The sequence below is a fragment of the Euwallacea similis genome, chromosome 1 (genome assembly GCF_039881205.1).
Source record: "Euwallacea similis isolate ESF13 chromosome 1, ESF131.1, whole genome shotgun sequence".
Classification (NCBI taxonomy): Eukaryota; Metazoa; Arthropoda; class Insecta; order Coleoptera; family Curculionidae; genus Euwallacea; species Euwallacea similis.
In genome coordinates, this window is record NC_089609.1 from 8,369,627 (window position 1) to 8,394,983 (window position 25,357).

At 33.2% G+C, this 25,357-nt stretch overlaps 2 protein-coding genes across 2 annotated transcripts; one reads left to right on the plus strand and one right to left on the minus strand.

Moving 5' to 3' along the window:
* On the plus strand, positions 1 to 19,051 carry Ncc69 (sodium chloride cotransporter 69). The gene is made up of 16 exons (XM_066388612.1): positions 1 to 206; positions 514 to 770; positions 975 to 1,086; positions 1,337 to 1,493; positions 1,547 to 1,642; positions 1,838 to 2,091; positions 16,099 to 16,213; positions 16,266 to 16,405; positions 16,456 to 16,647; positions 16,697 to 16,928; positions 16,978 to 17,099; positions 17,152 to 17,287; positions 17,337 to 17,548; positions 17,597 to 17,838; positions 17,888 to 18,474; positions 18,527 to 19,051. The coding sequence occupies exons 2-16, from the start codon at positions 532 to 534 to the stop codon at positions 18,772 to 18,774; spliced, it is 3,084 nt and encodes a 1,027-aa protein (XP_066244709.1). The 5' UTR covers positions 1 to 206; positions 514 to 531; the 3' UTR covers positions 18,775 to 19,051.
* Positions 19,041 to 25,349, minus strand: Hacd2 (3-hydroxyacyl-CoA dehydratase 2). The gene is made up of 5 exons (XM_066389284.1): positions 24,976 to 25,349; positions 24,315 to 24,431; positions 24,028 to 24,259; positions 23,617 to 23,968; positions 19,041 to 23,559 (listed from the first exon to the last, which is right to left on the minus strand). The coding sequence occupies exons 1-5, from the start codon at positions 25,063 to 25,065 to the stop codon at positions 23,190 to 23,192; spliced, it is 1,161 nt and encodes a 386-aa protein (XP_066245381.1). The 5' UTR covers positions 25,066 to 25,349; the 3' UTR covers positions 19,041 to 23,189.
* Positions 25,350 to 25,357: the final 8 nt, after the last annotated feature.

Consider the following 25,357-nt stretch of genomic DNA (forward strand, 5'->3'; position numbering starts at 1 on the left):
CACGTTTCAGATTCGAACTCTACATACTGATCACTATCCACTCAGCTCCGATTTTAACGACATCTACCGTAATGCTACTATTACGAATTTTATTGAAGAAGAAAGTACCCATTGTTTTAAATTAGTATTTAGTAAATGCTTCAATTACATTCATGTCGTAGTGATCAAGTTCAGAAGTTCCAGTGACAAGACCAGAATCAGTGCAGGTATGTGTGTTTTTATTGCAGTTTATGGTTTAAGATTCGTTTAAAGTTGTACTTGAGGTTGAATTACAAGTGTAAATTGGCATTCATTTATGACCATAAAACTTTTATGTAGAATTCATAAATAGAATTTTGGTATAAAATGCAATAAATGAATTTCTTATGAGTGACAGAATAACAAGTGTCCTTAAGAGTAAGACATTTAATACAGGGGTTGCCGCCCTACTATTCAAAGTCTCTCCTAACTTCCTTTGCTAAATCAATCTTAAGGAATAATTGATTTCTATATTGAGCTGTTATTGTATTTTAGATATTAATTGATAACGTAATGGCTTCTGATCTTGAATCTCCCGGAATCCCTAATGAATCCGACGTTGAAATGGACTTTATCCGGCCTTCTGCGGAAAAAAAAACTAGATTTCAAGTATACAGGGTACGTACTAAAAGCGCCAACAAATATGATCAACCAAGCAAAATATCTGGGGACAGTCGAAGTGAAGAAGACGACGTGATTTCCGCCACTGATAAAACTAAATTGAACACTGATTATGCTCATAAAAGCTTACGGTGAGAAACTAATACATATTCCCTTATAATTTAATGATTTATAGTATAAAAAGTGCATTGAAAATCATCAATTAATTTTAGGAGAATATGACGATAAAATTTATCAGCATTTGTTACTCTAATTACACTTGTTACTTAATGAAATACTCGTCTTCTAGTGCAGAAAAGGTGGTGAAAAAATCTTTTGTAAACTTTCATTTACAGACACCTCACAAGAGAAGTTTTACCCCGAGTGGAAAACTATCGGGATATAATGTCGATTCAGGCTGCAAATAGGCCAACATTAGAAGAGCTGCATAATGCCACTTTACCAAAGGTATGAATTACTCATAAAATAAATAAATGACAATTCAAAATTTCTTGCCCAATTTACGATTTATTAATCTTCCAATAATCCTAAAATTCATCACTGTGACTCACTCGAAATTAAGCTAATTGGCAGTAGGAAGTATGGGTTTAATTCATCAGGGTCGATAGGTGAATGTAATTATAGTAACAATTATTATATTTAATAGAGTTTCACATAATGCAATTTCACGTTAACTAATCATTGTTAATCATTTTAGACTCAACAAGACACTACTTTGAATGGACTAACAATCACTACACGAGGTCCATTAAAATTCGGATGGATCCAAGGGGTGCTTGTAAGATGTCTTTTGAATATTTGGGGTGTAATGCTGTTCCTTCGACTTTCTTGGGTCGTAGGTCAAGCAGGAATTGGTTGGAGACCATAAAAAACATTTAAACACATTGAAAAGCTAAGTTTTTTCCAGCACAATCAATATTACTAATTTTGGTAACCACTATGGTTACATCAATTACGGCCTTGTCCATGTCCGCCATAAGTACAAATGGAGTAATAAAGGGCGGTAAGTCATCAATGAATTTTTTTCGGTAATTATTGATTTTGAGTAAAAAAACTGGAACGCATTCTTTGAAGTAGGGCAATGACGTCAAAATTTACCTTATTTTGACACATCTTTTATGCAATAATTTAATTAGACACGCCACCTTAATGTCATCCACCATAGCTGCGTTCCAAATTTGTATTTTTTATTTTCAAGGAGGGACGTATTACATGATATCTCGCAGCCTTGGTCCAGAATTCGGAGGCTCTATAGGGCTCATTTTCTCTCTAGCAAATGCAGTAGCGTGCGCCATGTATGTAGTGGGATTTTGCGAGTCTCTTCAATCCCTGCTCACCGCCCATGGGCTTTATATTATCGATCGTGGTGTCAATGATGTCAGAATTATAGGGTGTCTCACCTTGGCCCTTTTGACTGTTATTGTGGTGGTTGGTATGAAATGGGAGGCCAAGGTAATACTATTTTTTCATAGAAGTAATTTGATTGATTTTTTCATCGGTTGCTTATTATTAACGTGTTGTTTTAATCTTATACACGTTTTTGCAAATTCCACAAGATTTTTTTGCAATGCCACCGAGGGAAAAATGTAACTAACACGCAGTATAGATAAAAAAAAGAGTAGTTAAGCAAAGGGGAGTTCTACGCCAAATGTGCCGTTTTCGCACATCCGATATTACGATATTTTTGTCGTTCCGTTATTTCTCTGCTGTGTTGGGGAATGAGCGGTTATCGTACCGTTAATTTATCGGAGTATTGCAAAAATTACTTTTTGTCGTTACGTAAAGATTAACTTGGAGTCTTACGGCAGAAAGTTTGTTGTTACGTTAAGGATGACGTTACATGTATCTCTGTCCCTCTTTGGGGTTGGAGGGGTAGAAGGGGCATGAGACAGGAGCGTACTTTGGGACTCTAGTGGAGACAGGTCCGTACCCGTAGTGCGAACCCCGGGTTGTGCGCGTGTGCAGTGTTCCCCAAAAACTTAAATTCAGGTGAGTAAAAGAAAAAATGCTGTCCTAATATTTTTTTTTCTTAGCACATTAACAATACTATAAACTAATATTAGACGTTTTTGTAATACATTAGTACAATGTAAGTAATTAATACAATGGTCCGTTGTACGAAAGTTTTCGGAACCCATGAGAACAACAATTAAATTTTTTTTTTTCGATATGCGGTTAATCGTCCTTTGTATGACTTAATTTTGGAAATCTGAGTCGAGACTAAATTGCCCGTAAGGCAATGTATCAAAGCTTCTTGATAAAAGTTGTCGTTTGTCGTCATAAGGATTTAAAGCAATTTTATTTTGTTCAACACTATAAACTTCGTGACTGTAGGAATGAATAGAGCGTTGTGCTACCGGTGCGATTTTATAAGTTTTTAAACAGTTAATGTAATCGTTAAACGTTAATTTGTTACGTATAATAGTTTGTTTCAGTCTTTTCGCTTTTTTGGTAACCTTTCCATCTTGAATCTTAAAACTGTACATTTTCGATCCAAGTCCTACAAAATGAGAAATGATTGTCCCATTTACCTCGTCCTTCATTAATCCTAAGATTTTTTTATTTACGAGAGGGATACTGTACTGATTATTAGCAGGATAATTGGAGGTATCACATTTCGTTAGATCTTTCTTTATGAATTCTTTGAAAACATCATTGTAACGGAGTTCATAAATAACGCTGTCGGTGTCCATGTACAGGGTGGCCACCGAGAGGTGACCCTGTACCTTATCTCAAAAACTGTAAGAGTTACAAAAAAACTTTAAATATAAAAGTTTCATAATTTTGTTAATAGTTTTTAAGTATTTTATGTTTATGTATACAGCATGTCTCATTTTCGCGGAATGGAAACCAACTTTCTTATTTTGAATTAGACAGTATACATTTTATTTTTTTATTTGATTCTACATAAAAATCTAAGCCTTTTTTGTATTTAGTCATCTCTCATAGTTTTTGAAATAATGAAGCTTTCATTTTTTTTTTCAAAAAATCAACTAGCAAAAAAATAATAATATTTACTTCAATATGCAAATCAAAACGATAATTTTTAAATAGCAAGTGAATGATGGTTTACTAACACTTGATATTTGGTCACTTTGCATTATTAATATACCGGGTGTAACATAAGTGATGACTTTAATTTTAAGGAGTGATTCCTTGTCATATTTTAAGCAAAAATGTTCATATAAACATATGTCCTAACGTGCATCACTTTCGAGATACAGGGTGTTAAAGTTGAAAAAATAAATTGCGTTTTCTTTAATAGTTTTCGACTGCTTCGAAATAATTTCATGAAATTTCGTATACAGGGGTTTATTGGGATAAAAAATTCAAATTTATAGTCGATTTAGCTGTATTTTCTAGAGGGCGCCACCAGCAACGATTTCGACCCCCTGAAATCGTTGCAACTTTTTTGTGCTACCCTGTGTGCCATTTTGGAATAGAAAAATCGATTCTCTCATCTTTTCTGCTTAAAAAAGGTACACTTTATTGAAGTCGCTACGAGCAACGATTTATGAGAAAAATGCATTTAAAGTTGATGATGCATGCACATTTTCGGAGGGTCAAAATAGCTTTATTTAAATCAAATGCTCAAAATGAGAACCGCGACTGTTAATACAAGCATCTACTCTTCTTCTCATCGACTCATCAGTCGAAAACTATTAAAGAAAACGCAATTTATTTTTTCAACTTTAACACCCTGTATCTCGAAAGTGATGCACGTTAGGACATATGTTTATATGAACATTTTTGCTTAAAATATGACAAGGAATCACTCCTTAAAATTAAAGTCATCACTTATGTTACACCCGGTATAGAGTACCGAAAAATTTGGATCAAAAAATTGAATTTTTGACGCGCAAAAAGTCAAATATTTTAAATGGGACACCCTATATATTAACTTATATTTTAAATAACTTGTATTTTCTCTATATTTTTTCATATATATGTCCAATACAAAAAGTTAACGGTTTTTGAGTTATAGGTAATTATTTATAGTAGTGAATATTTCATTACTTCGATCTTGCGTTAGAAAGAGCAGAACACTAACCAGTAAAACATAAAAGACATGATATTATAACTAAATTATATTTTCAATATATCCCCCGCGGTTGGCTATACAAGTAGTGTATACTAATTCTAATCTATTAATAGAATTGCGGATAAAATCTGTTTGATTTAAACGAATTATTTTAACGCTAATTCTCTGCTTTAGAGTTTCGATATCACTTATTTTATTTTTATAAACTACACCTTTTCGATGTCCCCACCAAAAAAAAATCTAAAGGGGTAAAGTTGGGACTTCTGGCGGACCAGTCAAGAAATCCATGTCTCCCTATCCACTTTTCAAAATTGATTTGCAAATAACGTATTACTTGCCTCGTCGTATGATATAGGGCGTTATCTTGTTGAAACACAAGATATTGAAGTAAATATTACCATTTCTTTGCTAGTTGATTTTTTGAAAAAAAAATGAAAACTTCATTATTTCAAAAACTATGAGAGATAGGTATATACCTACGGGTCGCATTTTGAACATTTTAATAAAATAATTTTTTCGTTGTAAAAATCGCAAAATTCAAGTGGCTGCCATTTTCGAATGGCTAAACAGAATGAGCTGAAACTTCGTAGATGAAAAGGTCTTTGCATGCCCTTTGAAATGAAGTATCACTGAGCCCCCATTCTATTTAAGATTTTAGGAGCGAGTCGCCCTTTGCTCAAGGGGATGAAGATAGGGGATTGGACATAAGCTCAAAAAGTTTCCCCCTCGACATCTCAATTGACGTGTTTTTGGAAATTTTAAAACAATAGATAATTCAAGAGTTGTTTAGGGTGATTCGTTTTGAAATGAAAGCACTATATAAGTTTTGCTGTACGAATTTTATTCTTCATTTAAATTCTGCACAACTTTATTATAATAATATAGGTATTCCTTGAGAGCGCTACTTAGTAGCATATTTCCCATGTGTAATTTGTCGCAAACTAAGTTATATAATTCCAAGAGTCCTTTTCTATTAACATTGTTTGCAATGCACCAAGAATTAAGTACATTTGTTATATTGTAATAATAGACACAAAATTGCAGATCATTCAATATAGCTAATCGTGGGCGAATAAGGTGTAAATCAATGTGAACAATTTGATGCATGTACATCATTTTCCATCCAATAAAAACTTACAGAATGTTTTAATACTTTCAATACTTTTCTGAAATCACCATCATCATTAATAAGCCCCGTCATTTGAATCACTTCAGTAAAATCGCCGCATGGAAAGGTTATCACGTCACCCGAAACTGTTGGATCATTGAAAAAATCACACATTTTTTCGTTCAGCACATTTAAAAATGTGATCCATTCAAATTCGTTGAATGTTATTTTACTAATTTTTGTTGATTCAGATAATGTAATAACTGAACTGAATGTTCGTGCTGGACTTGAATCACATTCAATTCGATATGCATCCGTATAATATGCCGCATTTAGTAGATGGAAAATTTCTTTTCTAGCACTGTCATCAAACTTTTGCAGACATTCCTCAAGTTGATGATCGTAACAAATCGGGGATGAAACAGAATAAGAAGAAGTTGCACAGTGGTAATCGTCATGACTTTCCTGACAAATAATTTTGTCACTATGACACTACGTTACCACTTTAATAAGACTTAGGCACACACTCGTTTTATGTTCTTTTCTTTAACCATTGAACACTTATGAAATTATTTCAGTTTACACCATTATACGTTATAAAACTCTCACTACTTGTTCCAACTTGTTTGTAGACAAGGTGAGTTCATATAAAGTTATTGACTCTTTACGTATGCATTCAATTTTCTTCTTACTATGATAATGTTATGAAAAAAAGTATGTTTCAACGGAAAAAAAACAAAGTTTTTAAACTGATTGCATGGAATTTTGCTTATAGAGAGGCTAAAAAACGTAATTATCTAACTGCACATATTAGTAGGGTCCATTTTCGAAGAAGAATTCAGGTGTGTGAAGAAACAATCACCCAAATATTATCGAATGCACATAGAACAAAAATTTATAACGAAAGATTTAATGTTACAACTATCGGGGATTAATTAAAAAAATATCTTATTTAATAAAAAGTATGTTTATTACAGAGTGTTCTTTTTCAAAATCCAAGAATTGTTTGATTTACTGAAACCAAGCCATTTAACATAAACTTTATCTCCTTTTTGTTTTAAAAATTTTTCAAGCAAGTAAATGTCAGGATATTTAACTTTCTGCAATTCCTCTTCATAGAATCTTCCTTGAACATCTTCATTATTATAATCTTTCAATAAGTACATGGTGGGATTAGTCAACTGAATCTTTTGTATTTGGAATATTTCGCTCGATCAATTCGGAGTGTAACCTTTATCGAAAGCTTCTCTGTGTTTGGAAATTCTCACATAATCGTTCACTTTCAGTTTTGGCTTTTTGGGATCCACCATTTTTTGATGAGTATAGGAATTTGATAAAATTTCCTCGGCATTTTTATTATCGACACTGTTAGGCTTGTAACTGGTAGTTCGGTGAACGGTGTTATTATATTTTTGTATGATTTTTTCTAAAATATCAAGCAATTTATAATTTCCTTGAATCGTGAATTGTCGTCACATAATATTCATCAACGTACGATTTGTTCTTTCAACGATGCTTGCTTTTAAGTTAGAACATGTACTGTAATGATTAATTTCATATTTTTTTATAAGTTCACTGAAATCCCTGTTGTAGAACTCGGTACCAAAGTCTGTATGCAAGTTTTTCGGGAGATTTTTAGATGTTCTTAAAATTGCTTCAAATGCCAAAGTAAAACCTTTACTTTTTTTGCTTTTTAAAGGTATTACCCAAACATATTTTGAAAAGGTGTTTATGACTACCAGAATATAGCGAAATCCTTTATTTAATTTGACATACGGTTGCATTTCTACTTGAGATCCGCTTGCCATAAGTCGTGCAACCCTTTAATAACCACCCTTTGCCTTTTATCATTTTTCCTAGCAGGTTTATGTAGTTCGTGAGCCACAGTTTTCTTTGGAGTGAGTGTCATATTTAAGTTATACCGACTTATCGGTTTCTTTTAATACCTTTCAAAGGTTCACGCTCAAGGATTCTAACTCTTTGAATTAGCAATCCCATTTTAGTTTGAAACCATTCATCGAGTTTAATCACCTTCTGTTCTATTTCTGCAAGTCGCTTTTCGGATGATGTTATTTGTTCTTGCAGTTTTTCTATTGCAGATGAATCCTTGTTAATTTTAACAAAGTGTTTTTCCAAATGTTCAACTATTGTTTTTTTTTTAAATGTGTCGACCAAACTTATCAACAGTCATCTTGAAAATATAATACCAATGAAAAAGGTGCTTGTTTTATACGATAACATCTGCTTCTTTAAGTTCTTCTATAATAGAAATTACTTCATTATTGTGACCTGTATGACCTGCTGTCGAAGAAGCGATAAGTAAACGAAGCCTGTCAACGAGTTCATTCAAATCATTCCAATATACATAATCCGTTTGTGGTTTCTGATTTTATAAAATTGATCCTGATCCCTTCCTCACGCTAAGTCTACTGAGTGAAGCGATAGGTCTACTGAAACTCGAGGAGTGTACATTTTTAGTTTTCATTATACCTTTTTCCTGCAAGTATGGTGCTATTATTGTAATATATTTGGACGCTTTAGCGCCTTGAACTTGTTCATTGGGATCGTGATTCCTTCTGTAAGCTTGAATCCTTTTCAATATACCCATGTAATTATCCAAATCCTCTTTTTTCTAACCGAGTGGATGTACTTTAAACAATAGTTCATATAATTCGACTGTACCAGGATATGTTATTCCTGCAACTTTTACATCTTTACCAATAAGCTCGACAGGTTCTTGAGTTAAGCCTAAAGAGAACTTATCTGATTCAATATCGTGAACTATGCCAAATTGATGGTCAAAACTATGTTTTGTGTCTCTTATATTAGTATCAATATAAGTTATTGGTAGATCATGGAAAGATTCTAGCCACTCGTTATAAGCAGGAGTACTAACTAGCGGTTGGATTGACAGCTTTGATTGTTCTAAAATATCTGATAAATTTAATACCTTCTCACTAGACTCTTCTTGAAGCGGTGTAGGTTCACTAATCACCATTGAATGTAGAAAAGATGGAAATTGGCTTTTGAATGTTGAGTTGTCATCAAAGAAGGAGGGTACCTCTAAAGGTAAGACTGGAGTTTTCCCAGTTCTCACTTTTTTTTGCTTTCTTGGGGTTGAAGTTGCAGATGCTGCCTTCTCGATATTAAAAGACCTTTCTTCTTCCTTTTCTCCTTCAGCTTTAATATCTAGTGGCTCGCTCTTACCATGAACGGCTGAAATTAATTTTTTTTAAAGTTGCGTTATCGGTTTGTAGGTTTGCTCTAGTCTAGTTTGCGCCTCAAATTCTACATTTTTTAGGCTCTGATATTTTTCTCTCACTGCTTTTCTCGATTTAACAAGCTCTCTCTTTAAACATGCATCATCCATGTTGGAGGATGAGGCAATAATGCCTGGTTTTAAAATAATTGAAACCCCTCAGAATGTCATTTATTTTCCCGTAATTGTTAATGTTGTAGATAAAATATCGGTGAAACTAGTTGATCAAGAGGGCAATTTGATTAATTTTTAAGAAGAATCCGTCACGTTAAGACTTCATCTTAAACGTTTGGACTTACGATGGTAATTCTATACAGGGTATTTCAAATTCGGCCCTCACCATTGGGATCTCGGAAACTAGAGGAGATACGAAAAAGTTTAAATGGGGGCAAAGTTGCGCAATCTAGTGCTTGATCGAATACCGTTTTTAAAATTTTAATTTTCCGAGTACTTCTGGAGATATCCGAGAAAAACTAAAAATTGGAGAATCCATTTTTATTTTTTTTTAGCGTTATTTGACAAGAAAGGTTAAATCCGTAAGCACATTTTCATTGTCACTTTTTCTCAGCTACACAATGACATATTCAAATTTGCGATCCGACGTTTCGTCTTTCGGCTACCATCATCAACTTTATTTTTTCTTATGGGCGCCATATTGGATTTTTCGACAAAAAAATAGTGCGTTTCATTCTGAATTCATTGATATAGAACTTCTTATAATTTACTTTTTTAAAAGCCGAAATATTTAAATAAAAAGAAATATTACATAGTTGGCCTTGACTCCATCGAAAGACTTTCTTTTGTTCGCGTTATATGACAGAACTTCTCAAACGAATTTAGAGCGTGTGCAGATTTCCAATGAAAATGAGTTTCCGAAGTGAAGAAAAACGAGATATGTTAAGACTTTATTACAAATTTGATAGGAACAGTAAGAAAACAGCTCAAATGTATTTTGAGTTATATCCGGAAAGACAACAGCCGCATAGAACATTATTTAAAACTTTGGACGAACATTTAGCTGAGTTTGGTGCTTTTGAAAAACCTAAGATGAAGTATGGAAGCAGAAGGAAAGAAGATACTAGAAATAACCTACTGGCAGAGACAAAACTAAATTATTATTAAATGTTACAACAAGTGCTCAAATTGACGACTTTTTTGTGGGGCACTTTGAAAAATAGAATATATGAGAATCGAGATTATAACACAATAGAAAAACTTAGAGAAAACATCATTACACAATGTAGAGTAATCAGAAGGAGAAATATTATTAGGGCTGTCACTAATTTAAATAGACGTGTTCGTTTATGTATGCAGGAGGAAGGTCGTCAATCTGAACACTTGTTGTATCATTTAATAATAATTTAGTTTTGTCTCTGCCAGTAGATTATTTCTAGTATCTTCTTTCATTCTGCTTCCATACTTCATCTTAGGTTTTTCAAAAGCACCAAACTCAGCTAAATGTTCGTCCAAAGTTTTAAATAATGTTCTATGCGGCTGTTGTCTTTCCGGATATAACTCAAAATACATTTAAGCTGTTTTCGTACTGTTCCTATCAAATTTGTAATAAAGTCTTAACATATCTCGTTTTTCTTCACTTCGGAAACTCATTTTCATTGGAAATCTGCACACGCTCTAAATTCGTTTGAGAAGTTCTGTCATATAACGCGAACAAAAGAAAGTCTTTCGATGGAGTCAAGGCCAACTATGTAATATTTCTTTTTATTTAAATATTTCGGCTTTTAAAAAAGTAAATTATAAGAAGTTCTATATCAATGAATTCAGAATGAAACGCACTATTTTTTTGTCGAAAAATCCAATATGGCGCCCATAAGAAAAAATAAAGTTGATGATGGTAGCCGAAAGACGAAACGTCGGATCGCAAATTTGAATATGTCATTGTGTAGCTGAGAAAAAGTGACAATGAAAATGTACTTACGGATTTAACCTTTCTTGTCAAATAACGCTAAAAAAAAATAAAAATGGATTCTCCAATTTTTAGTTTTTCTCGGATATCTTCGGAAGTACTCGGAAAATTAAAATTTTGAAAACGGTATTCGATCATGCACTAGATTGCGCAACTTTGCCCCCATTTAAACTTTTTCGTATCTCCTCTAGTTTCCGAGATCCCAATGGTGAGGGTCGAATTTGAAATACCCTGTATAATAGAACACCAAATCTTGATTTTGTCAGAAGGCTTAATACCCCCTGAAGCAGCGAAACCCTGGTAGTACGAAAAAATACACAAGAGGGTTAACACTTTTGAGCAAAAAATTTCTTGTTTTCTTGGGATTTACATTAAAAAAATGGAACATATAAACGTTCAAGAAAATGTTCTTATTGACGACTCAATTTTGAGCTGGGAAGTGCTCTCTTTTGATCCATTTAATCCTACTAAATTGGGACCGAACGATGAAATTAGAATATCCTTACAGCAAACCGGAAAATATCAATTTCCCTGCAAAAGCGAACTTTACCTTGAACTAAAGGTTACGAAAGAAGATGGTACGCCACTTACAAACACATACATGATAGATAATGCCGCTGCCTTTTTATTCAAAGAGTTGAGATATGTTTTAAATGGAGTGCGAGATATTGGTATAACATCAATCCTTAAGGGTTATTTATCACATAATTTAAATGAAAGCGCTAAGCTTCAAAACGCAGGATGGTATCCAGTGGAAAAAGAAGAAAAAAGCATTATGACGGACTCTAACGGAAATGTTTCTTTATGTATTCCTCTCAAGATGTATTCTGGTTTTTTTGAAGATTACAAGAAAATCATTTTAAATTCACATCAAGAATTAATTCTAGTTAGAGATAATGATGATTCCAATGCATTGGTACAAACAGCAGTATCTACAGAAAAACCTAAGCTTACGATAACAAAACTCTGTTGGAGAGTTCCACACTTAACAGTAGCGATTCCTCAAGAATTAGCACTTACAAAAATTATTGACAATCTTATTAACTTTTCGAAGCTGGGAACTAGTTGAATATCCAGAGTTATTAGAGGCCACCAGACATAATTGGCCGGTAAAGACATCAACTAAAGTTGAACCTTCACGTCATGTTATACTCGCATTTTAAAAAGATAAAAGAGGCAATCTTAAAAAGAACATGAGCAAATTTGATCACTGTGACCTATGAAATGTAAGTGCCTATTTAAATTCTGAAAGATACCCGTATGGTGACTTGCAATTGGATTTTAAAAATAATAGATTTGCGACGCTGTATGAAATGTTTTCCGAATTTTGTCAGCATTACTATAATAGCGCACAAGAACCGATTTTCACTCCGTCAGAATTCAAAGATAAAGCTCCCCTTGTTTACATCAATTGTACACATCAAAGAGATTTAATTCAAACTGGACCAGTCACTGTGAGAGTGGAATTTGAAACTGCAGAAAAAATGTCTGGTAAAACGACAGCCTATTGCCTCGTTGTACACGACAAGATATTTAGTTACAATCCACTTACGAAAATTGTAAAACAGCTTTAAATTCCCACTACTACCACCAATGATTAAAGATGTTTTTATTATTATTATTTATATTATTTAAAATGATTAAAAACACTAAAGCACTTGTTTCTAAGCCTACTAAGGTGAAAAATGTTTTTATTTATTTTTCCTATTTTGGTAGGTCCAAGGGCACCTTTGTGATACATGGTTAAAAAGTTTTTTTTATTGTCTATTCGATGGCACCAAAATCCAATATGGCGGCCATAAGAAATAACAAAGTTGGATATAATTTCTCGAAATCTAGAAGGCCTGGAAAAATTCTGAAAACGCCATTCAATTGGCAGTTATCGATAATAAAGAACTGCCAAATTTTGTACAATTTACTCAAACAGTGTACTCATAATTTATGATTTTCGAAAATCGCAGTTTTCAGTTTTTTGCTCATATTTTGACAACCCCTTTGCATATTTTTAAATTTAGAACATTTTCTGAATGGGCACAAAAATGCGGTTCTTTTTTCTAATTTGAGTCACCTTGTATCTCTTACCGCTTCCATAATCCCCATGAAACTCACTTTATTTGAGACACCCTGTATATTACGTGTTAGAAAAAACAGAGTATTCAGTTGAAAGATAAAAATGTCGCAAGTCGAACCAACAACTAAACTTGAAAGAATAGACACGTTTCCAGAAAACCTACGAAATATTAAACGTTGGATTAGAGAATATTCTATCAAGAAATCTACTTTCCTAAAGTTTGAACAATTAAAAATATGAGGTTTTGAACATTTAAGGACTTAAAAATGAAAAAAAATTTATCAAATCCAATGTAAGTTCGTTAGTATAAATTTAAATTTTTAATTAAGCTGCAATAACAAATCATTCACGTTCTGAATATGTTATTAAGATTATTATTGGATGGTAATAGCATTTCTTTAGTTTTTTTTTCGTTTTTAACGTAAAATCAAGTTAATTTTCTTAAAATTTAAATGTTAAATAATTAAATCTAGCAGCAAAAATGATGTGGGTCATATCACTTCCGGTTATACCACACAGGTCATATCACTTCCGGTTATACCACACATGTGAATGAAGTGATATGACCTTCAAAATATTTTAAAAAAGTAGAGTGTATCTATATTAGTTTAACCCCCAAATATGAAAAATTTAGATTTGTTACAAGTACAAAAGTTTCTAATGAAACAGTTACGTGAATCACCCTGTATATATGCTAATTTTCAATGTAGAACTTTAATACTGCAATGATAGTCATACATACACAAAGTAAGCAGTTATTTTCAGTTAGCGAAAAGAGAATTTTATGTGAATTCTATTATTAGATACAGATTTGGAGACCTAACCTACATTTGTCTAGAAGAGGGTGCTAAGCTAAGATAACTTAATTAATCCATTATTTCTTTTTAGAACTATTTGTCATATAAAAGTTTGAATATAAAATGAAGTTTGCCGTATTGGACATGCAAGGTTATATCATTAACAAAAGGTTTAACGTAAAAGAACTTGCCATCTATGATGGTAAACATTTGAAATCCTTTTTATTTAAATCCCCGATCAAATATTCTAGTTTATATGCAGATGATCAGAAAACAGCCGTATATCTTCTCTATAACCACGTTCGTGGCATTCCCTTTGATTCAGGGAACGTTGAGTATGAACAAATTGGCAATATTTTAGAAAATAATCTAAAGAATATTGGTTTAGTATTTGTGAAAGGACAGGCAAAATTAGAGTTTTTAAAACAATATCTTACAGATTTGACACAAATTTTCAATCTACAAAACAATAACACTAGTCAGGCTCTCAAACTAGGACCTAGAAAAGGCAATTGTAATAATCATGCCTTAAAATCATGTAATTGTAGCAGTCGAAATGTTGAAGTGCTCTTTGAATATATTTATAAAAAGTTAATTACTACATAAATTTAAGTAAAACCGGAACTAAGTGCAAAATTCCCATATCGGTTTATACCAGAAAACAATGCTAAATACCAACTGTGCGTGCAATGTTGTTATAGAAGTTTTTAATTCAAATCTTGTTATTGTTAGTATCATCATTTGACTTTATTATCACTTTATTATTTTCGTAGATGGATTCTCTAAAGAATCTATGCATTAAAGCAATATGTCAATATAGTTTAAATGCTGCAGAGTTTGCATTACAATCGGAATTACCTTGGACACTAACCAAACAAATTTTGAGAAATTATTGCCAGTACAAATGGGAATACATTAAAGAAAGGGCTCATTCTTCCATTCAGACAGTTAATGAAGATATCGTAAACCTAGAATTCCATTTTCCAAACTGCTTACTTAATCTCGATAAAGTCATGCCAATTAAGTATAGAAATATCACACTTTCCAATTCGAACTGAGAGGACATTTTCTGGGAGCGGGGCAAATATTGCTTATAGATGAATTATTATAAAATATATGGTGTCAATATGATTGTTTGTAAAGATTGCTATGATGATATAAAAATATTTAACAAACATTCTATTCATAAATTGCGTACTCGGAACCAACATTTTCATATTTCACAATTTTCATATGGATTGATCGAGAAGGTATATCGAAACGGATCTTTTTGGTGTCAAAGTTATTTTCAAGAAGTCTTATTTCTAATTACGATTGAAGACGATTTTAGCGAACAAATATATAACAATTCTTGCACTACGAAAATTCGTTTTCGATGTAAATAAGAGTCTGATACTAATAGTGATGGATAATTCACAAAACGTGCTCTCAGGTTCTCAAAATTAAGTGATACAAAGGACGATTAACCACATATCGAAAAAAAATGTAAATTGTTATTCTCACGGATTCCGAAAACGTTCATACAACGGACCATTGTATTAATTACTTACATTGTACTAATGTATTACAAAAACGTCTAATATTAGTTTATAGTATTGTTAATGTGCTAAGAAAAAAAAAAATTAGGACAGCATTTTTTCTTTTACTCACCTGAATTTAAATTTTTGAGAAACACTGCACACGCGCACAACCCGGAGTTCGCACTACGGGTACGGACCTGTCTCCACTGGAGTCCCAAAGTACACTCCTGTCTCCTTCTAACCCTCCCTAAACCAAAGACACACCTTCTGTCATAAGACACCATGTTAATCGTTACGTAACGACAAATGGGTAAATGCGGACCTGTCTCTACAGGCACCCCAAAATACGCTCCTGTCCCCACCCCAAAGAGGGACACAGATACATTTAACGTCATCCTTAACGTAGCGACAAACTTTCTGCCATAAGACTTCATGTTAATCTTTACGTAACGACAAAAAGTAATTTTCGCAATGTACCGATAAATTACCGGTACGATAACCGTCCATTCCCAACACAGCAGAGAACTAACGGAACAACAAAAATATCGTAATATCGGGTGTGCGAAAACGGCACATTTGGCGTAGAACCCCCCTTGCTTAACTACTCAAAGGGCAATTAATAATCTTAACTTTTATTAACATGTGCGCTACGTTCACACGTAAATATATCGATTATTAATCGCCGTCATTAATAAGCTTATCCGTTAAATTAATAAAAGAAATTTGGTGCTAATGCAGACTCAGTTGGTTTTATTGGTGATCCTGGTAGTTGCCATTTTTGACTATCTAATTGGCTGCTTGGTAGGCCCTGGGAGCAATGAGGTTAAAGCTAAAGGGTTTTTGGGATTCAATGGTGAGAATTTAGCAAATTTATTGTAAACTTATTGTATATGCATTGGTTCCAGGTACAGTTTTATGGCAAAACATATACCCAGACTACCGCGAATCAGAAGGGATTTCTTATGACTTTTTCAAGGTGTTTGCAGTGTTTTTTCCTGCAGCCACCGGCATTTTGGCTGGAGCTAATATATCTGGAGATCTCAAGGTTCATTTATTTCAACATTAAAACACAGTGATCTTTAATTTTATTCTTAGGATCCTCAAAATGCCATTCCAAAAGGAACTTTACTGGCAATTCTAATAACCACCACTTCTTACTTGGTAATGGTAATTTTTGCTGGCTGCACAGTTTTGCGAGATGCAAGTGGTGATGTAACAGACCTAATTAACGGAAATTTATCATGGTGCAAGCCTAATTGCACCTATGGTTTACAGAACAATTTTCAGGTTGCTACCACCAAATAAAAATGGCAAAATTTTATTATTTTTATTTCAGATTATCGAACTTTCGTCCTTGGAAGGCTCCCTCATCTACGCCGGCTGCTTTGCAGCAACCCTCTCATCAGCCTTAGCTTCCCTAGTGTCAGCCCCTAAAGTCTTCCAAGCATTATGTAAAGACAAGCTTTATCCACGCATTGAATGGTTCGGGAGGGGGTTTGGGGCAAATAATGAGCCCATACGGGGGTATATCTTGACTTTCATTATCGCTGTCGGGTTTATTTTAATAGGTAATTACTTCTTATACTATCGAATGAAATTTTTACTGATAAATTTCAGGAGAGTTAAACCTCATTGCTCCGTTAATATCCAATTTCTTCTTGGCTGCATATATGTTGATCAATTTCTCCACTTTTCATGCCTCTCTTGCCAAGCCGGTAGGATGGCGGCCTACATTTAAGGTACAGTCAATAAGCAATTAGTTACAAGCTGAAATATAACATTATTTTCTAGTATTACAATATGTGGCTGAGTCTTTCCGGAGCAATTTTATGCGTATTTGTGATGTTCTTGACCTCGTGGTGGACTGCATTGCTCACCTTTGTCGTCATACTAGCTCTCTACTTAATAGTCTCTTACAGAAAACCCAGTAAGTATAAATCTATTTCTTTTTTTACATTAAACCTTCTATGCAATAGATGTCAATTGGGGCTCAACAACTCAGGCTCAAATCTACAAAAACGCCCTCAGCGCAACGCAGCAACTCAATAATGTTGAAGAGCACGTAAAGAACTATAGGCCCCAGATATTGGTGTTCTCAGGAAATCCCAGCTCAAGGCCTTCATTGGTAGAATGTGCCTATTCCCTAACTAAAAACTTATCGATGCTGGTTTTAGGGCACATAATCACGGTAAAAATCTAAAAAAACATTACTTTTTTTCCCTGATTTGCTTCGTAGAATTCCCTTTCTCAAAGGACCAGAGAAGTTCTGTATTACAAAGCCAACAGTTGGTTGAAAGTACATAAATTCAAAGCATTCTATCAGCAAATAGATGGAATTCCCTTCGAAGAGGGAGCCAGGGCTATGTTGAAGGCTTCTGGAATTGGTAAACTCAAGCCCAATATTGTAATGTTGGGCTACAAGTCTGATTGGCAAACTTGTGCGATTGGAGGGTTGTTGAATTATTTTGAAATTTTGCAGTAAGTGAAAAATGTGTTTCTAAACCAAAAAAAAAAAAAAACTTTCTAGTAACGCTTTCGATTTACATTTGGGAGTTGTAATTTTGAGACTGCAGAGAGGTTTAGAACTTGAGCAAATCGACACCAACATTCCGATGAAAAGAACCTTGTCCTATGGCCAAATATCACAAGGAAGTAGTGGAAGCGATCAGTCATTTAACCTTCAAGAGAGAGAAGAAGAGGTTAATGTAACCCCTGATGAGAATGAGGTAAAAAAGACCGGCACCGAATCTGTGGTATCAGAAGGTCCTTCGGAAACTCCAATCATGGTAAAAATTCCAAGAAAAAAAGGAACTATAGATGTATGGTGGCTCTACGACGATGGAGGTTTAACTTTACTTTTACCCTACATAATGAGCACCAGATCGAGCTGGAAAAACTGTAAACTGCGCGTATTCGCTTTAGCCAATAACAGGGAAGGGATGGAGCTGGAACAAAGGAATATGGCCAGTTTATTAGCCAAATTTAGAATCGAGTATTCAGACCTTCAAATAATGCCCGACATCACTAAACCTGCAAGTGAAAAAACTCACAGATTCTTCAATTCTCTTATCGAAGATTTTAGGAGTCGATCTGAGAGTTGTGAGGATGGCACAAGTAATTTTATTCTTAGCTATAGTTTTGAAATATGATGAATTTTCATTTTTAGGTGTAGAAATCTCAGATTCGGAGCTTTTGGCTGTTAAAGAAAAAACCAACAGGCAAATGCGCTTACGCGAACTTTTGTTAGAACAATCACACGACGCCGAATTGGTTGTGGTGACATTACCAATACCCAGGAAGAATATTATATCGGCAGCAACCTATTTTGCCTGGTTGGAATTATTGACCAAAGATATGCCTCCAATGTTATTAGTGAGGGGCAATCAGTCTTCAGTATTAACGTTCTATTCGTAGTTAGGAATGTTTTATTTATTTTCATTTAAATATTTTACATAATTAATAAATATACGATAACGCAACACGTTATTTGTAAAATAAATAAAACAAAGTTATATTTACTTTCTAACTGCTATGCAACGTGCGGTCAGAAAAGAAATAAAGCTGATGATAAGTCAATGTTCCTCAAATAAGGAAATTGATAGAACTGTTGTTTTTTAGAAAAAAAATCAAAAACACGATAAACGTAGCTTGTGACATGCAGGAAGCATAAAATAATTTGCTGCTTTTTAAATTCAATGTTTATTCAGTATTATTTTATAAATAATTAAATGCAAAGAACAGTTGTTATGTTTGTAGCTTTGCCTACATAACCCGCATCGCCCTAAATAAAAGAAAATATACATATTTACGTTGCATGAAAAAGACTTCGATGCTTACAAATGACTAGAGCAGGTACAAATTTAATGATTATTCGAATATTTGCCATACTTACCTGCATGAAGATTAATAGTAATTTTCCCAGCTTGTCTTCCGATATGACTGAAAGTTCTAGTCTATGTTTGTCCATGTCCAGCGATACGTTTTTAAAGCTAACTAATAAAAATAAATAATTTGTCGTCCCACCTTAAGCGGACTCTTCGTCTTTAGTGCGGTATGTCATTTTGTTTTCCCAGAAAATACAGGTTTGACCTCAATGTAGGACTTAAGTGATTCTAAACTAATATGACCGTCTTAATATGGGATTTTAGTCTACCAATAAAGCAATAACTGTTATGCTTTTATGAATAGATAGGACCTTAATAAGAAGTCCAATTCTTATTAATAAAGAAATGATAAGATTAGTAGATTAGTCTTATTAAAGGTCCAATTATTCTGTGCTTAAACTAACCCGGTACGTATAATTCAAATGAAAAACAGAATGAAGGGCGTACCGATGCATGCTAGAGATGCAGGATTCGCTTAAGGCGGGACAACAAGTGATTTATTTTCATTAGTTAGCTGAAAAATGTATTTATAGACACAGACAAAAAAAGACTACAACTTGCAATCATATCAAAAGCAAGGGAAAGAAAAATAATTTTTTACCAACATAGTCGACAATGCATTTGGAAATCTATCCACACATTATTCAACGATTATTTATGGTTGCAAACGATTCAATCTCTCGAGAAGTGAATAATCATTGTGCGAAGCTTTTTCAACACCAAAAAAAAAACCTCAAAAACGTGTTTAATAACATCAATGCTTTGAACCCAATAACAAAAAAAAAACATAAAAACTAAATTTCCACGACACAAAACAGTCATTCCTTACCCATTAAAGCCCATCGGCACATAAATGTGCCAAAAAATAATCTTTTTTTATATAAAACATTTACGAAATTGGTGTTTCTAAATATACGCGAGGGCATTCTTTGTGATGTGTTTGCATTACATAATTTTTTGTTAAAATTTATAATTAGCAATTTTTGATAAATAGGTAAATATGCAATCCGATGCACAGTAATTTTCCGAACGTGTTTGAATTATACTAAGTAACTTTTTTTTATTCACCTATACTATTTTATAACATAACGATTTGTATTTTTCATATACTACCCACCTTGTTCTGCAGTTCTATAAAAAAAATTACTTAGGATAATGTTAAATTTAGATTAAAAAAAAAATGGTGGCACATGAACGTGGCAGTGGACATATTCGATATCACTTGCAATATTTTGCGAATTTCTTTTGGTCTATTTTTAGATTCTTTTATGCATTTTTATGGATATGTAGGATAGAAATAAGTTAATATTTAGTTGTGAACGGTTTTTGCGTTTAATAAATCTCAATTCGTAACAGGTAGTTATGGTTATTCATTGAACAAACGTAATGTTTTTGTTGCTTGTTAATTTTTAGGATTATATTTAGAAAAGTTTGAAATACACGAAATATGGATGAAAAATTGTACGTACAAATTGATTTTACTTTATATTAGATGTTTATATTTACTGTTTTGCACAGATATAAAAGTGGTTCTTACGGGAAATATTTTTTTTACATTAATTATTAGATGAGAAATTATTAGATAAACTAGAGAACAATGGGAATCTGACTAGATCATTTATTATAATCAATCCGCCTTTCAAAACAGATAACGTGCAAAGCTGTGAATATTCAGATGCTTCTGACTTACAATCTACTTGCAATATGAATCTCTTACTCAACAGATTTTATTATTAAAATATGTTACTATTCGGACCAGGAATGAAAATATTATATTAGATGACAATATAAAAGCAGGTAAAGGAAACAAGTTCTAGTGAAAGAGATGACAATATTCCTTTTATTAGATTCACCACGAAAAGAAAGAGAATAATGAAGACCACTAAAACTAAAAAAGTAATCAAATCGGCAAGAGGTAAAAATAAACAAACAGGAAGAACACGGAACGAAATAGAAAGAACATTCCAGAATTTCCACCTTCACTCCCATTGACAGAAGAATTTTTGAAAAATACTGTCACTAAGCCAGTTGACGCATTTTTTTCATTTTTATCTGAGAAGATTGTTTAACTAATAACAACCTAGACTAATTTTTATGCCGGTCAGAAAGAAAATCATAATCCTCAAGTAATGGAAAACGAGATCTTGGAACGACGGAAACGAGAGATTGGTATATTAATTTTTGTTCGAATACCATACGTTACATGAACGTAGAATGTATTGGAAAAGGGGCACTGATTGCTATTGCCAAATAATTGCAGATTCTTTAAAGCGAAACCGCTTTAGTGAAATTCTACAATTAGCTGACAATGTTGGGATTGATAAAACTGATAAATTTTATAAAGTCAGGCCCATTTTCGATTGTTTGAACAATGGTTTTAAGGAAATGTGTGAAAAGGAAAATTGTAGTATAAATAAGAGCATCAAACTCTATTTCGACCGACACGGTGCAAAACAGTTTATTCGTAATAAGCCAATCAGGTTTGGATTTAAATTATGGTGTTTGGCAAACGCAACGGGCTTTCTTCATCATGCTGAACCATACTGTGGATCTTCGACTCATTTGCCAGTAATTATATATGGTTAAGGAGGATATGTTGTTTTAGGTGTAGCACAGCACTCTGAACTTTTAAAAGGCACAAACTTATTTTTCAATAACTTATTTACATTTGTTGGGTTTCTAAAAAATTGACGAGTTTATGCTATGGAGGAACTGAAACAATGTGACAAAATAGAGTGCCAAAAAACGCCAATTTTTCCGATAACAAATCGTTCATAAAAACATACAATGAAGCCCAAAACCGATGGAAACCTAGTACTTGTGCGTTGGAATGATAATTTTGTTGTGACGGCTTTATCCAACTACATTCCTATTCAAGCCTTAAAAACTGTAGAGATATATTCTCGAATTGAAAAACAGAAAATACAAACACAAATGTCAGGATCTATAACTGCTTATAACAAAAATATGGGAGGTGTTGATTTAAATGATCAGTTTCTATCTTGTTGATTTCTCTCTCGTTCACGGTACACTCGCCACTCGGACGGTCTCTCTCTCTCTACCACCGTCTAGACCTTCCCGCGTTTTCCGGCGAAGTCTGGAACGTACCTTTCTAGAAGGACTGCCGAGAAATATAAAAAGTCGTCGTGACGCGGCACAGGGGGAGTATTATTCAGTAGCGTACGTCGAAGCAAAACATAGTGAAAGACAGTGAAAGAGTTCTAGTGCAGTGTAGTATTGTTTAGTATTTAGTGTATTTTTGTATTGTAACGTTTGTATCCATTAAAGCTTTATATTTGTTAAGTTCCCAGACCCAACATATCTTGGTACAGAATAACAATAAAAATTAAAAAATGGTGGCCATTCTTTAGCTAGTCAGTAGATCAATCTCGTGTACAGGTCTAGCTATTATGGAGGAAGTGTAGAAATAAGAACATGCCACTACTTGAATTCAGACAGCAAGTCACTTTATATTTGCTTGCAATTTATGGGCAACCACCATTGAAACCAGGACTTTCCACAAAAGAATTAACTCCTGTTGTGAATCGAATACAGTTGAATAATAAAAATTATTTAATGATAAAGGGAAGTAGGGTATGGTGAAGATGTAAAGCATGTCCGAGCCGAACAACCTTTGAGTGCAATACATACAAAGTACCCCTGCATTCAAACACCTGCTTTGAAAATTATATAGAATAAAATTCACTAAATAAATAAAATATTATTTATAAATATACCTTTTTAGTTTTATAATTTGCTCATTTTATTTATATTTATTGACATCATATTTGCCCAGTGGAATATTAATGTGCCACTATTTTTTTTGTACTTTTATTTCAAATAAAATTGAAATATGCACTAATACATCTGTTTAGTGTCTATGGATCTCCATTAACGTGGTTTTTATTAGAATTGAAACAAATAAAAATTATGGACACTAACGGGTTAAGCCTTTTTCTTGAAGTTAAATAAACTCAACTTGTCAAAAGGTTCACGCCCTCCCAAATTCTTAACCCTCGCTTTATACATGTGCTTGATCAAGCTGTACATGCTCGGGAACATTAGCACTAACATATAAATTCGCAAAAAGGTTAAGTAATCAAAAGTGACGTTATAGGAATTAGGCATTCGCAGGTAAAACCTCGGGGTATTGTGTAAATACAAAATGTTCCTAAATATTATCACCGACTCACATACAAACCCTATGGGGTATAAAATTATCCACGCACTGTATCTTAACCATTTAAAAAAGGGATAAACGGCCCTCCTCATAGGGGTCGAAGAGTCGGCAGTATGGAAAATATAATAGATATATCTAGAATATTTTAACCCCATAAAACGCTGTATATAACTACAGAAAAAATGTTCTTACCTGATAACATCACTGCATATCCAAGCTGCAAATAACCAAGTAATAACGGGCATTTTCTGCAATTGTGACTCAAACTCTAAGTTTCCAAAAAGAATAAAAATTCTTCCGAATATTTGAATAAAGGGCATCAGTGGGGAGCCTGTCACATAACCAAACATTGGATGCATAATTTCCAGGGCTTGGAATAGATGAATGAAGCAAAGAATATGCCCAGTGGCTGGGTAGACTTTCGGGTATGCTGATTCATCAAAGCCGTTTTTGGCTAAAGTTATTACCAACACTACTGCCGCATACAAAAAGGCACTAAGCATCCCTAGATTGTAAAATAGGAGATAAACTGCCTTGTACTCAACTAGAATGTAAAAATGTGATTTAGCATTGAAAATTGTAAAGGATTTGGGATTATCTTACCCTTTGAATATCCCAACTCATTCTTCATTAAGTTTTTATACACATCAGGATAGTCTGTGGCAATATCATTGACAGCCTCATCAATCAAATCATCCTCAGATTGCCATTTATCAAAATCAATTTTCAACCAACTGGGCTTCTGAGGGGTTGATATTAGCCGAGGCCACCATCCAGGCTCTTTTTTATGCAAAGTTATATTAATGCACCTATCTGTGACTTTTATAATTTTATCCTAATTTTTTTTTTAATTGATAAAAGCTGATTTATTGTAGTTTATTACAACTTACACTGGCATCCACAGTTTCAAAAAAGTTGAGTTGAAAGCTATATTTTTCAGAACCTTGTGCTCCTCTACCAGTTCCAATAAAGGTTATATGCTTGTTTCCAATGTCTATATCTGGATCCTAGAAATTTGAAAATTTAAAGGATATTTTTTGGGAATGAGAACAAAAATTTTATGTTTATTGGAGCTTCCAACATCTACTCCTCAGTGTACGAAATAGTTGCATTTTTAATATATGTGGAGTTTTAACTAATTTGGACCCATTCACTGATCAAATTCACAAATTACAAGGAAAAAAAACTATACAACCGATTGAAATTTTGTTACTTGACCAACCCAGTTTATTACATGTTGGCAATATTGAATACAGAAAAATTTAACATATCTGTTGTATTTGTTGTTATATTTAGCTTGGCAATGTTAAATTTGTTTGAAAAAAATACATATTTACATATTGCACAGAACAAAGATTTGTATTTACTACAGTCTTCTTTTGAGAAGTACCCTCACATACCTGCTTAACAGATTAATCATTTATGTTAAGTTTAACCTTTGAATTTTTGGTTCTTTGAAAAACAATTTAAGAAATTGTGGACAATTTTAAAGTTCTAAATCAGAGATTAGCATAACAAAACCTGTATTTACAACATAATTAATATACTTACCTTAGCATCTTTTAAATCAATTTTAAGGAACAAACTATTTTCATTTTGGGCCCAATATACAAATGGACTGAAGGATGGCATACTGTGCATTAACTGATTCAATATCCTTCTAGACAGACTTTTCCTTTTATCAGGAATTATATAACCGAAATTTTGTTAATTCCAATTAGTGATAGGTGGTGGGGCTAACAACTTTTATTCAAATTGATATGACAATCATTAAAATTAGTAGTAAAAGTACATAACTGAATGAGACATTGGACTTGCACTTTTTTTTATTTAGTTAAATTGTTTTTTAGTGGTAAATGAAGAGTTTAGGAAGTTGTGATATATTATGAAGTATATGGATCGATTACAAGAGTACTACTGGCATTGAAGTGCT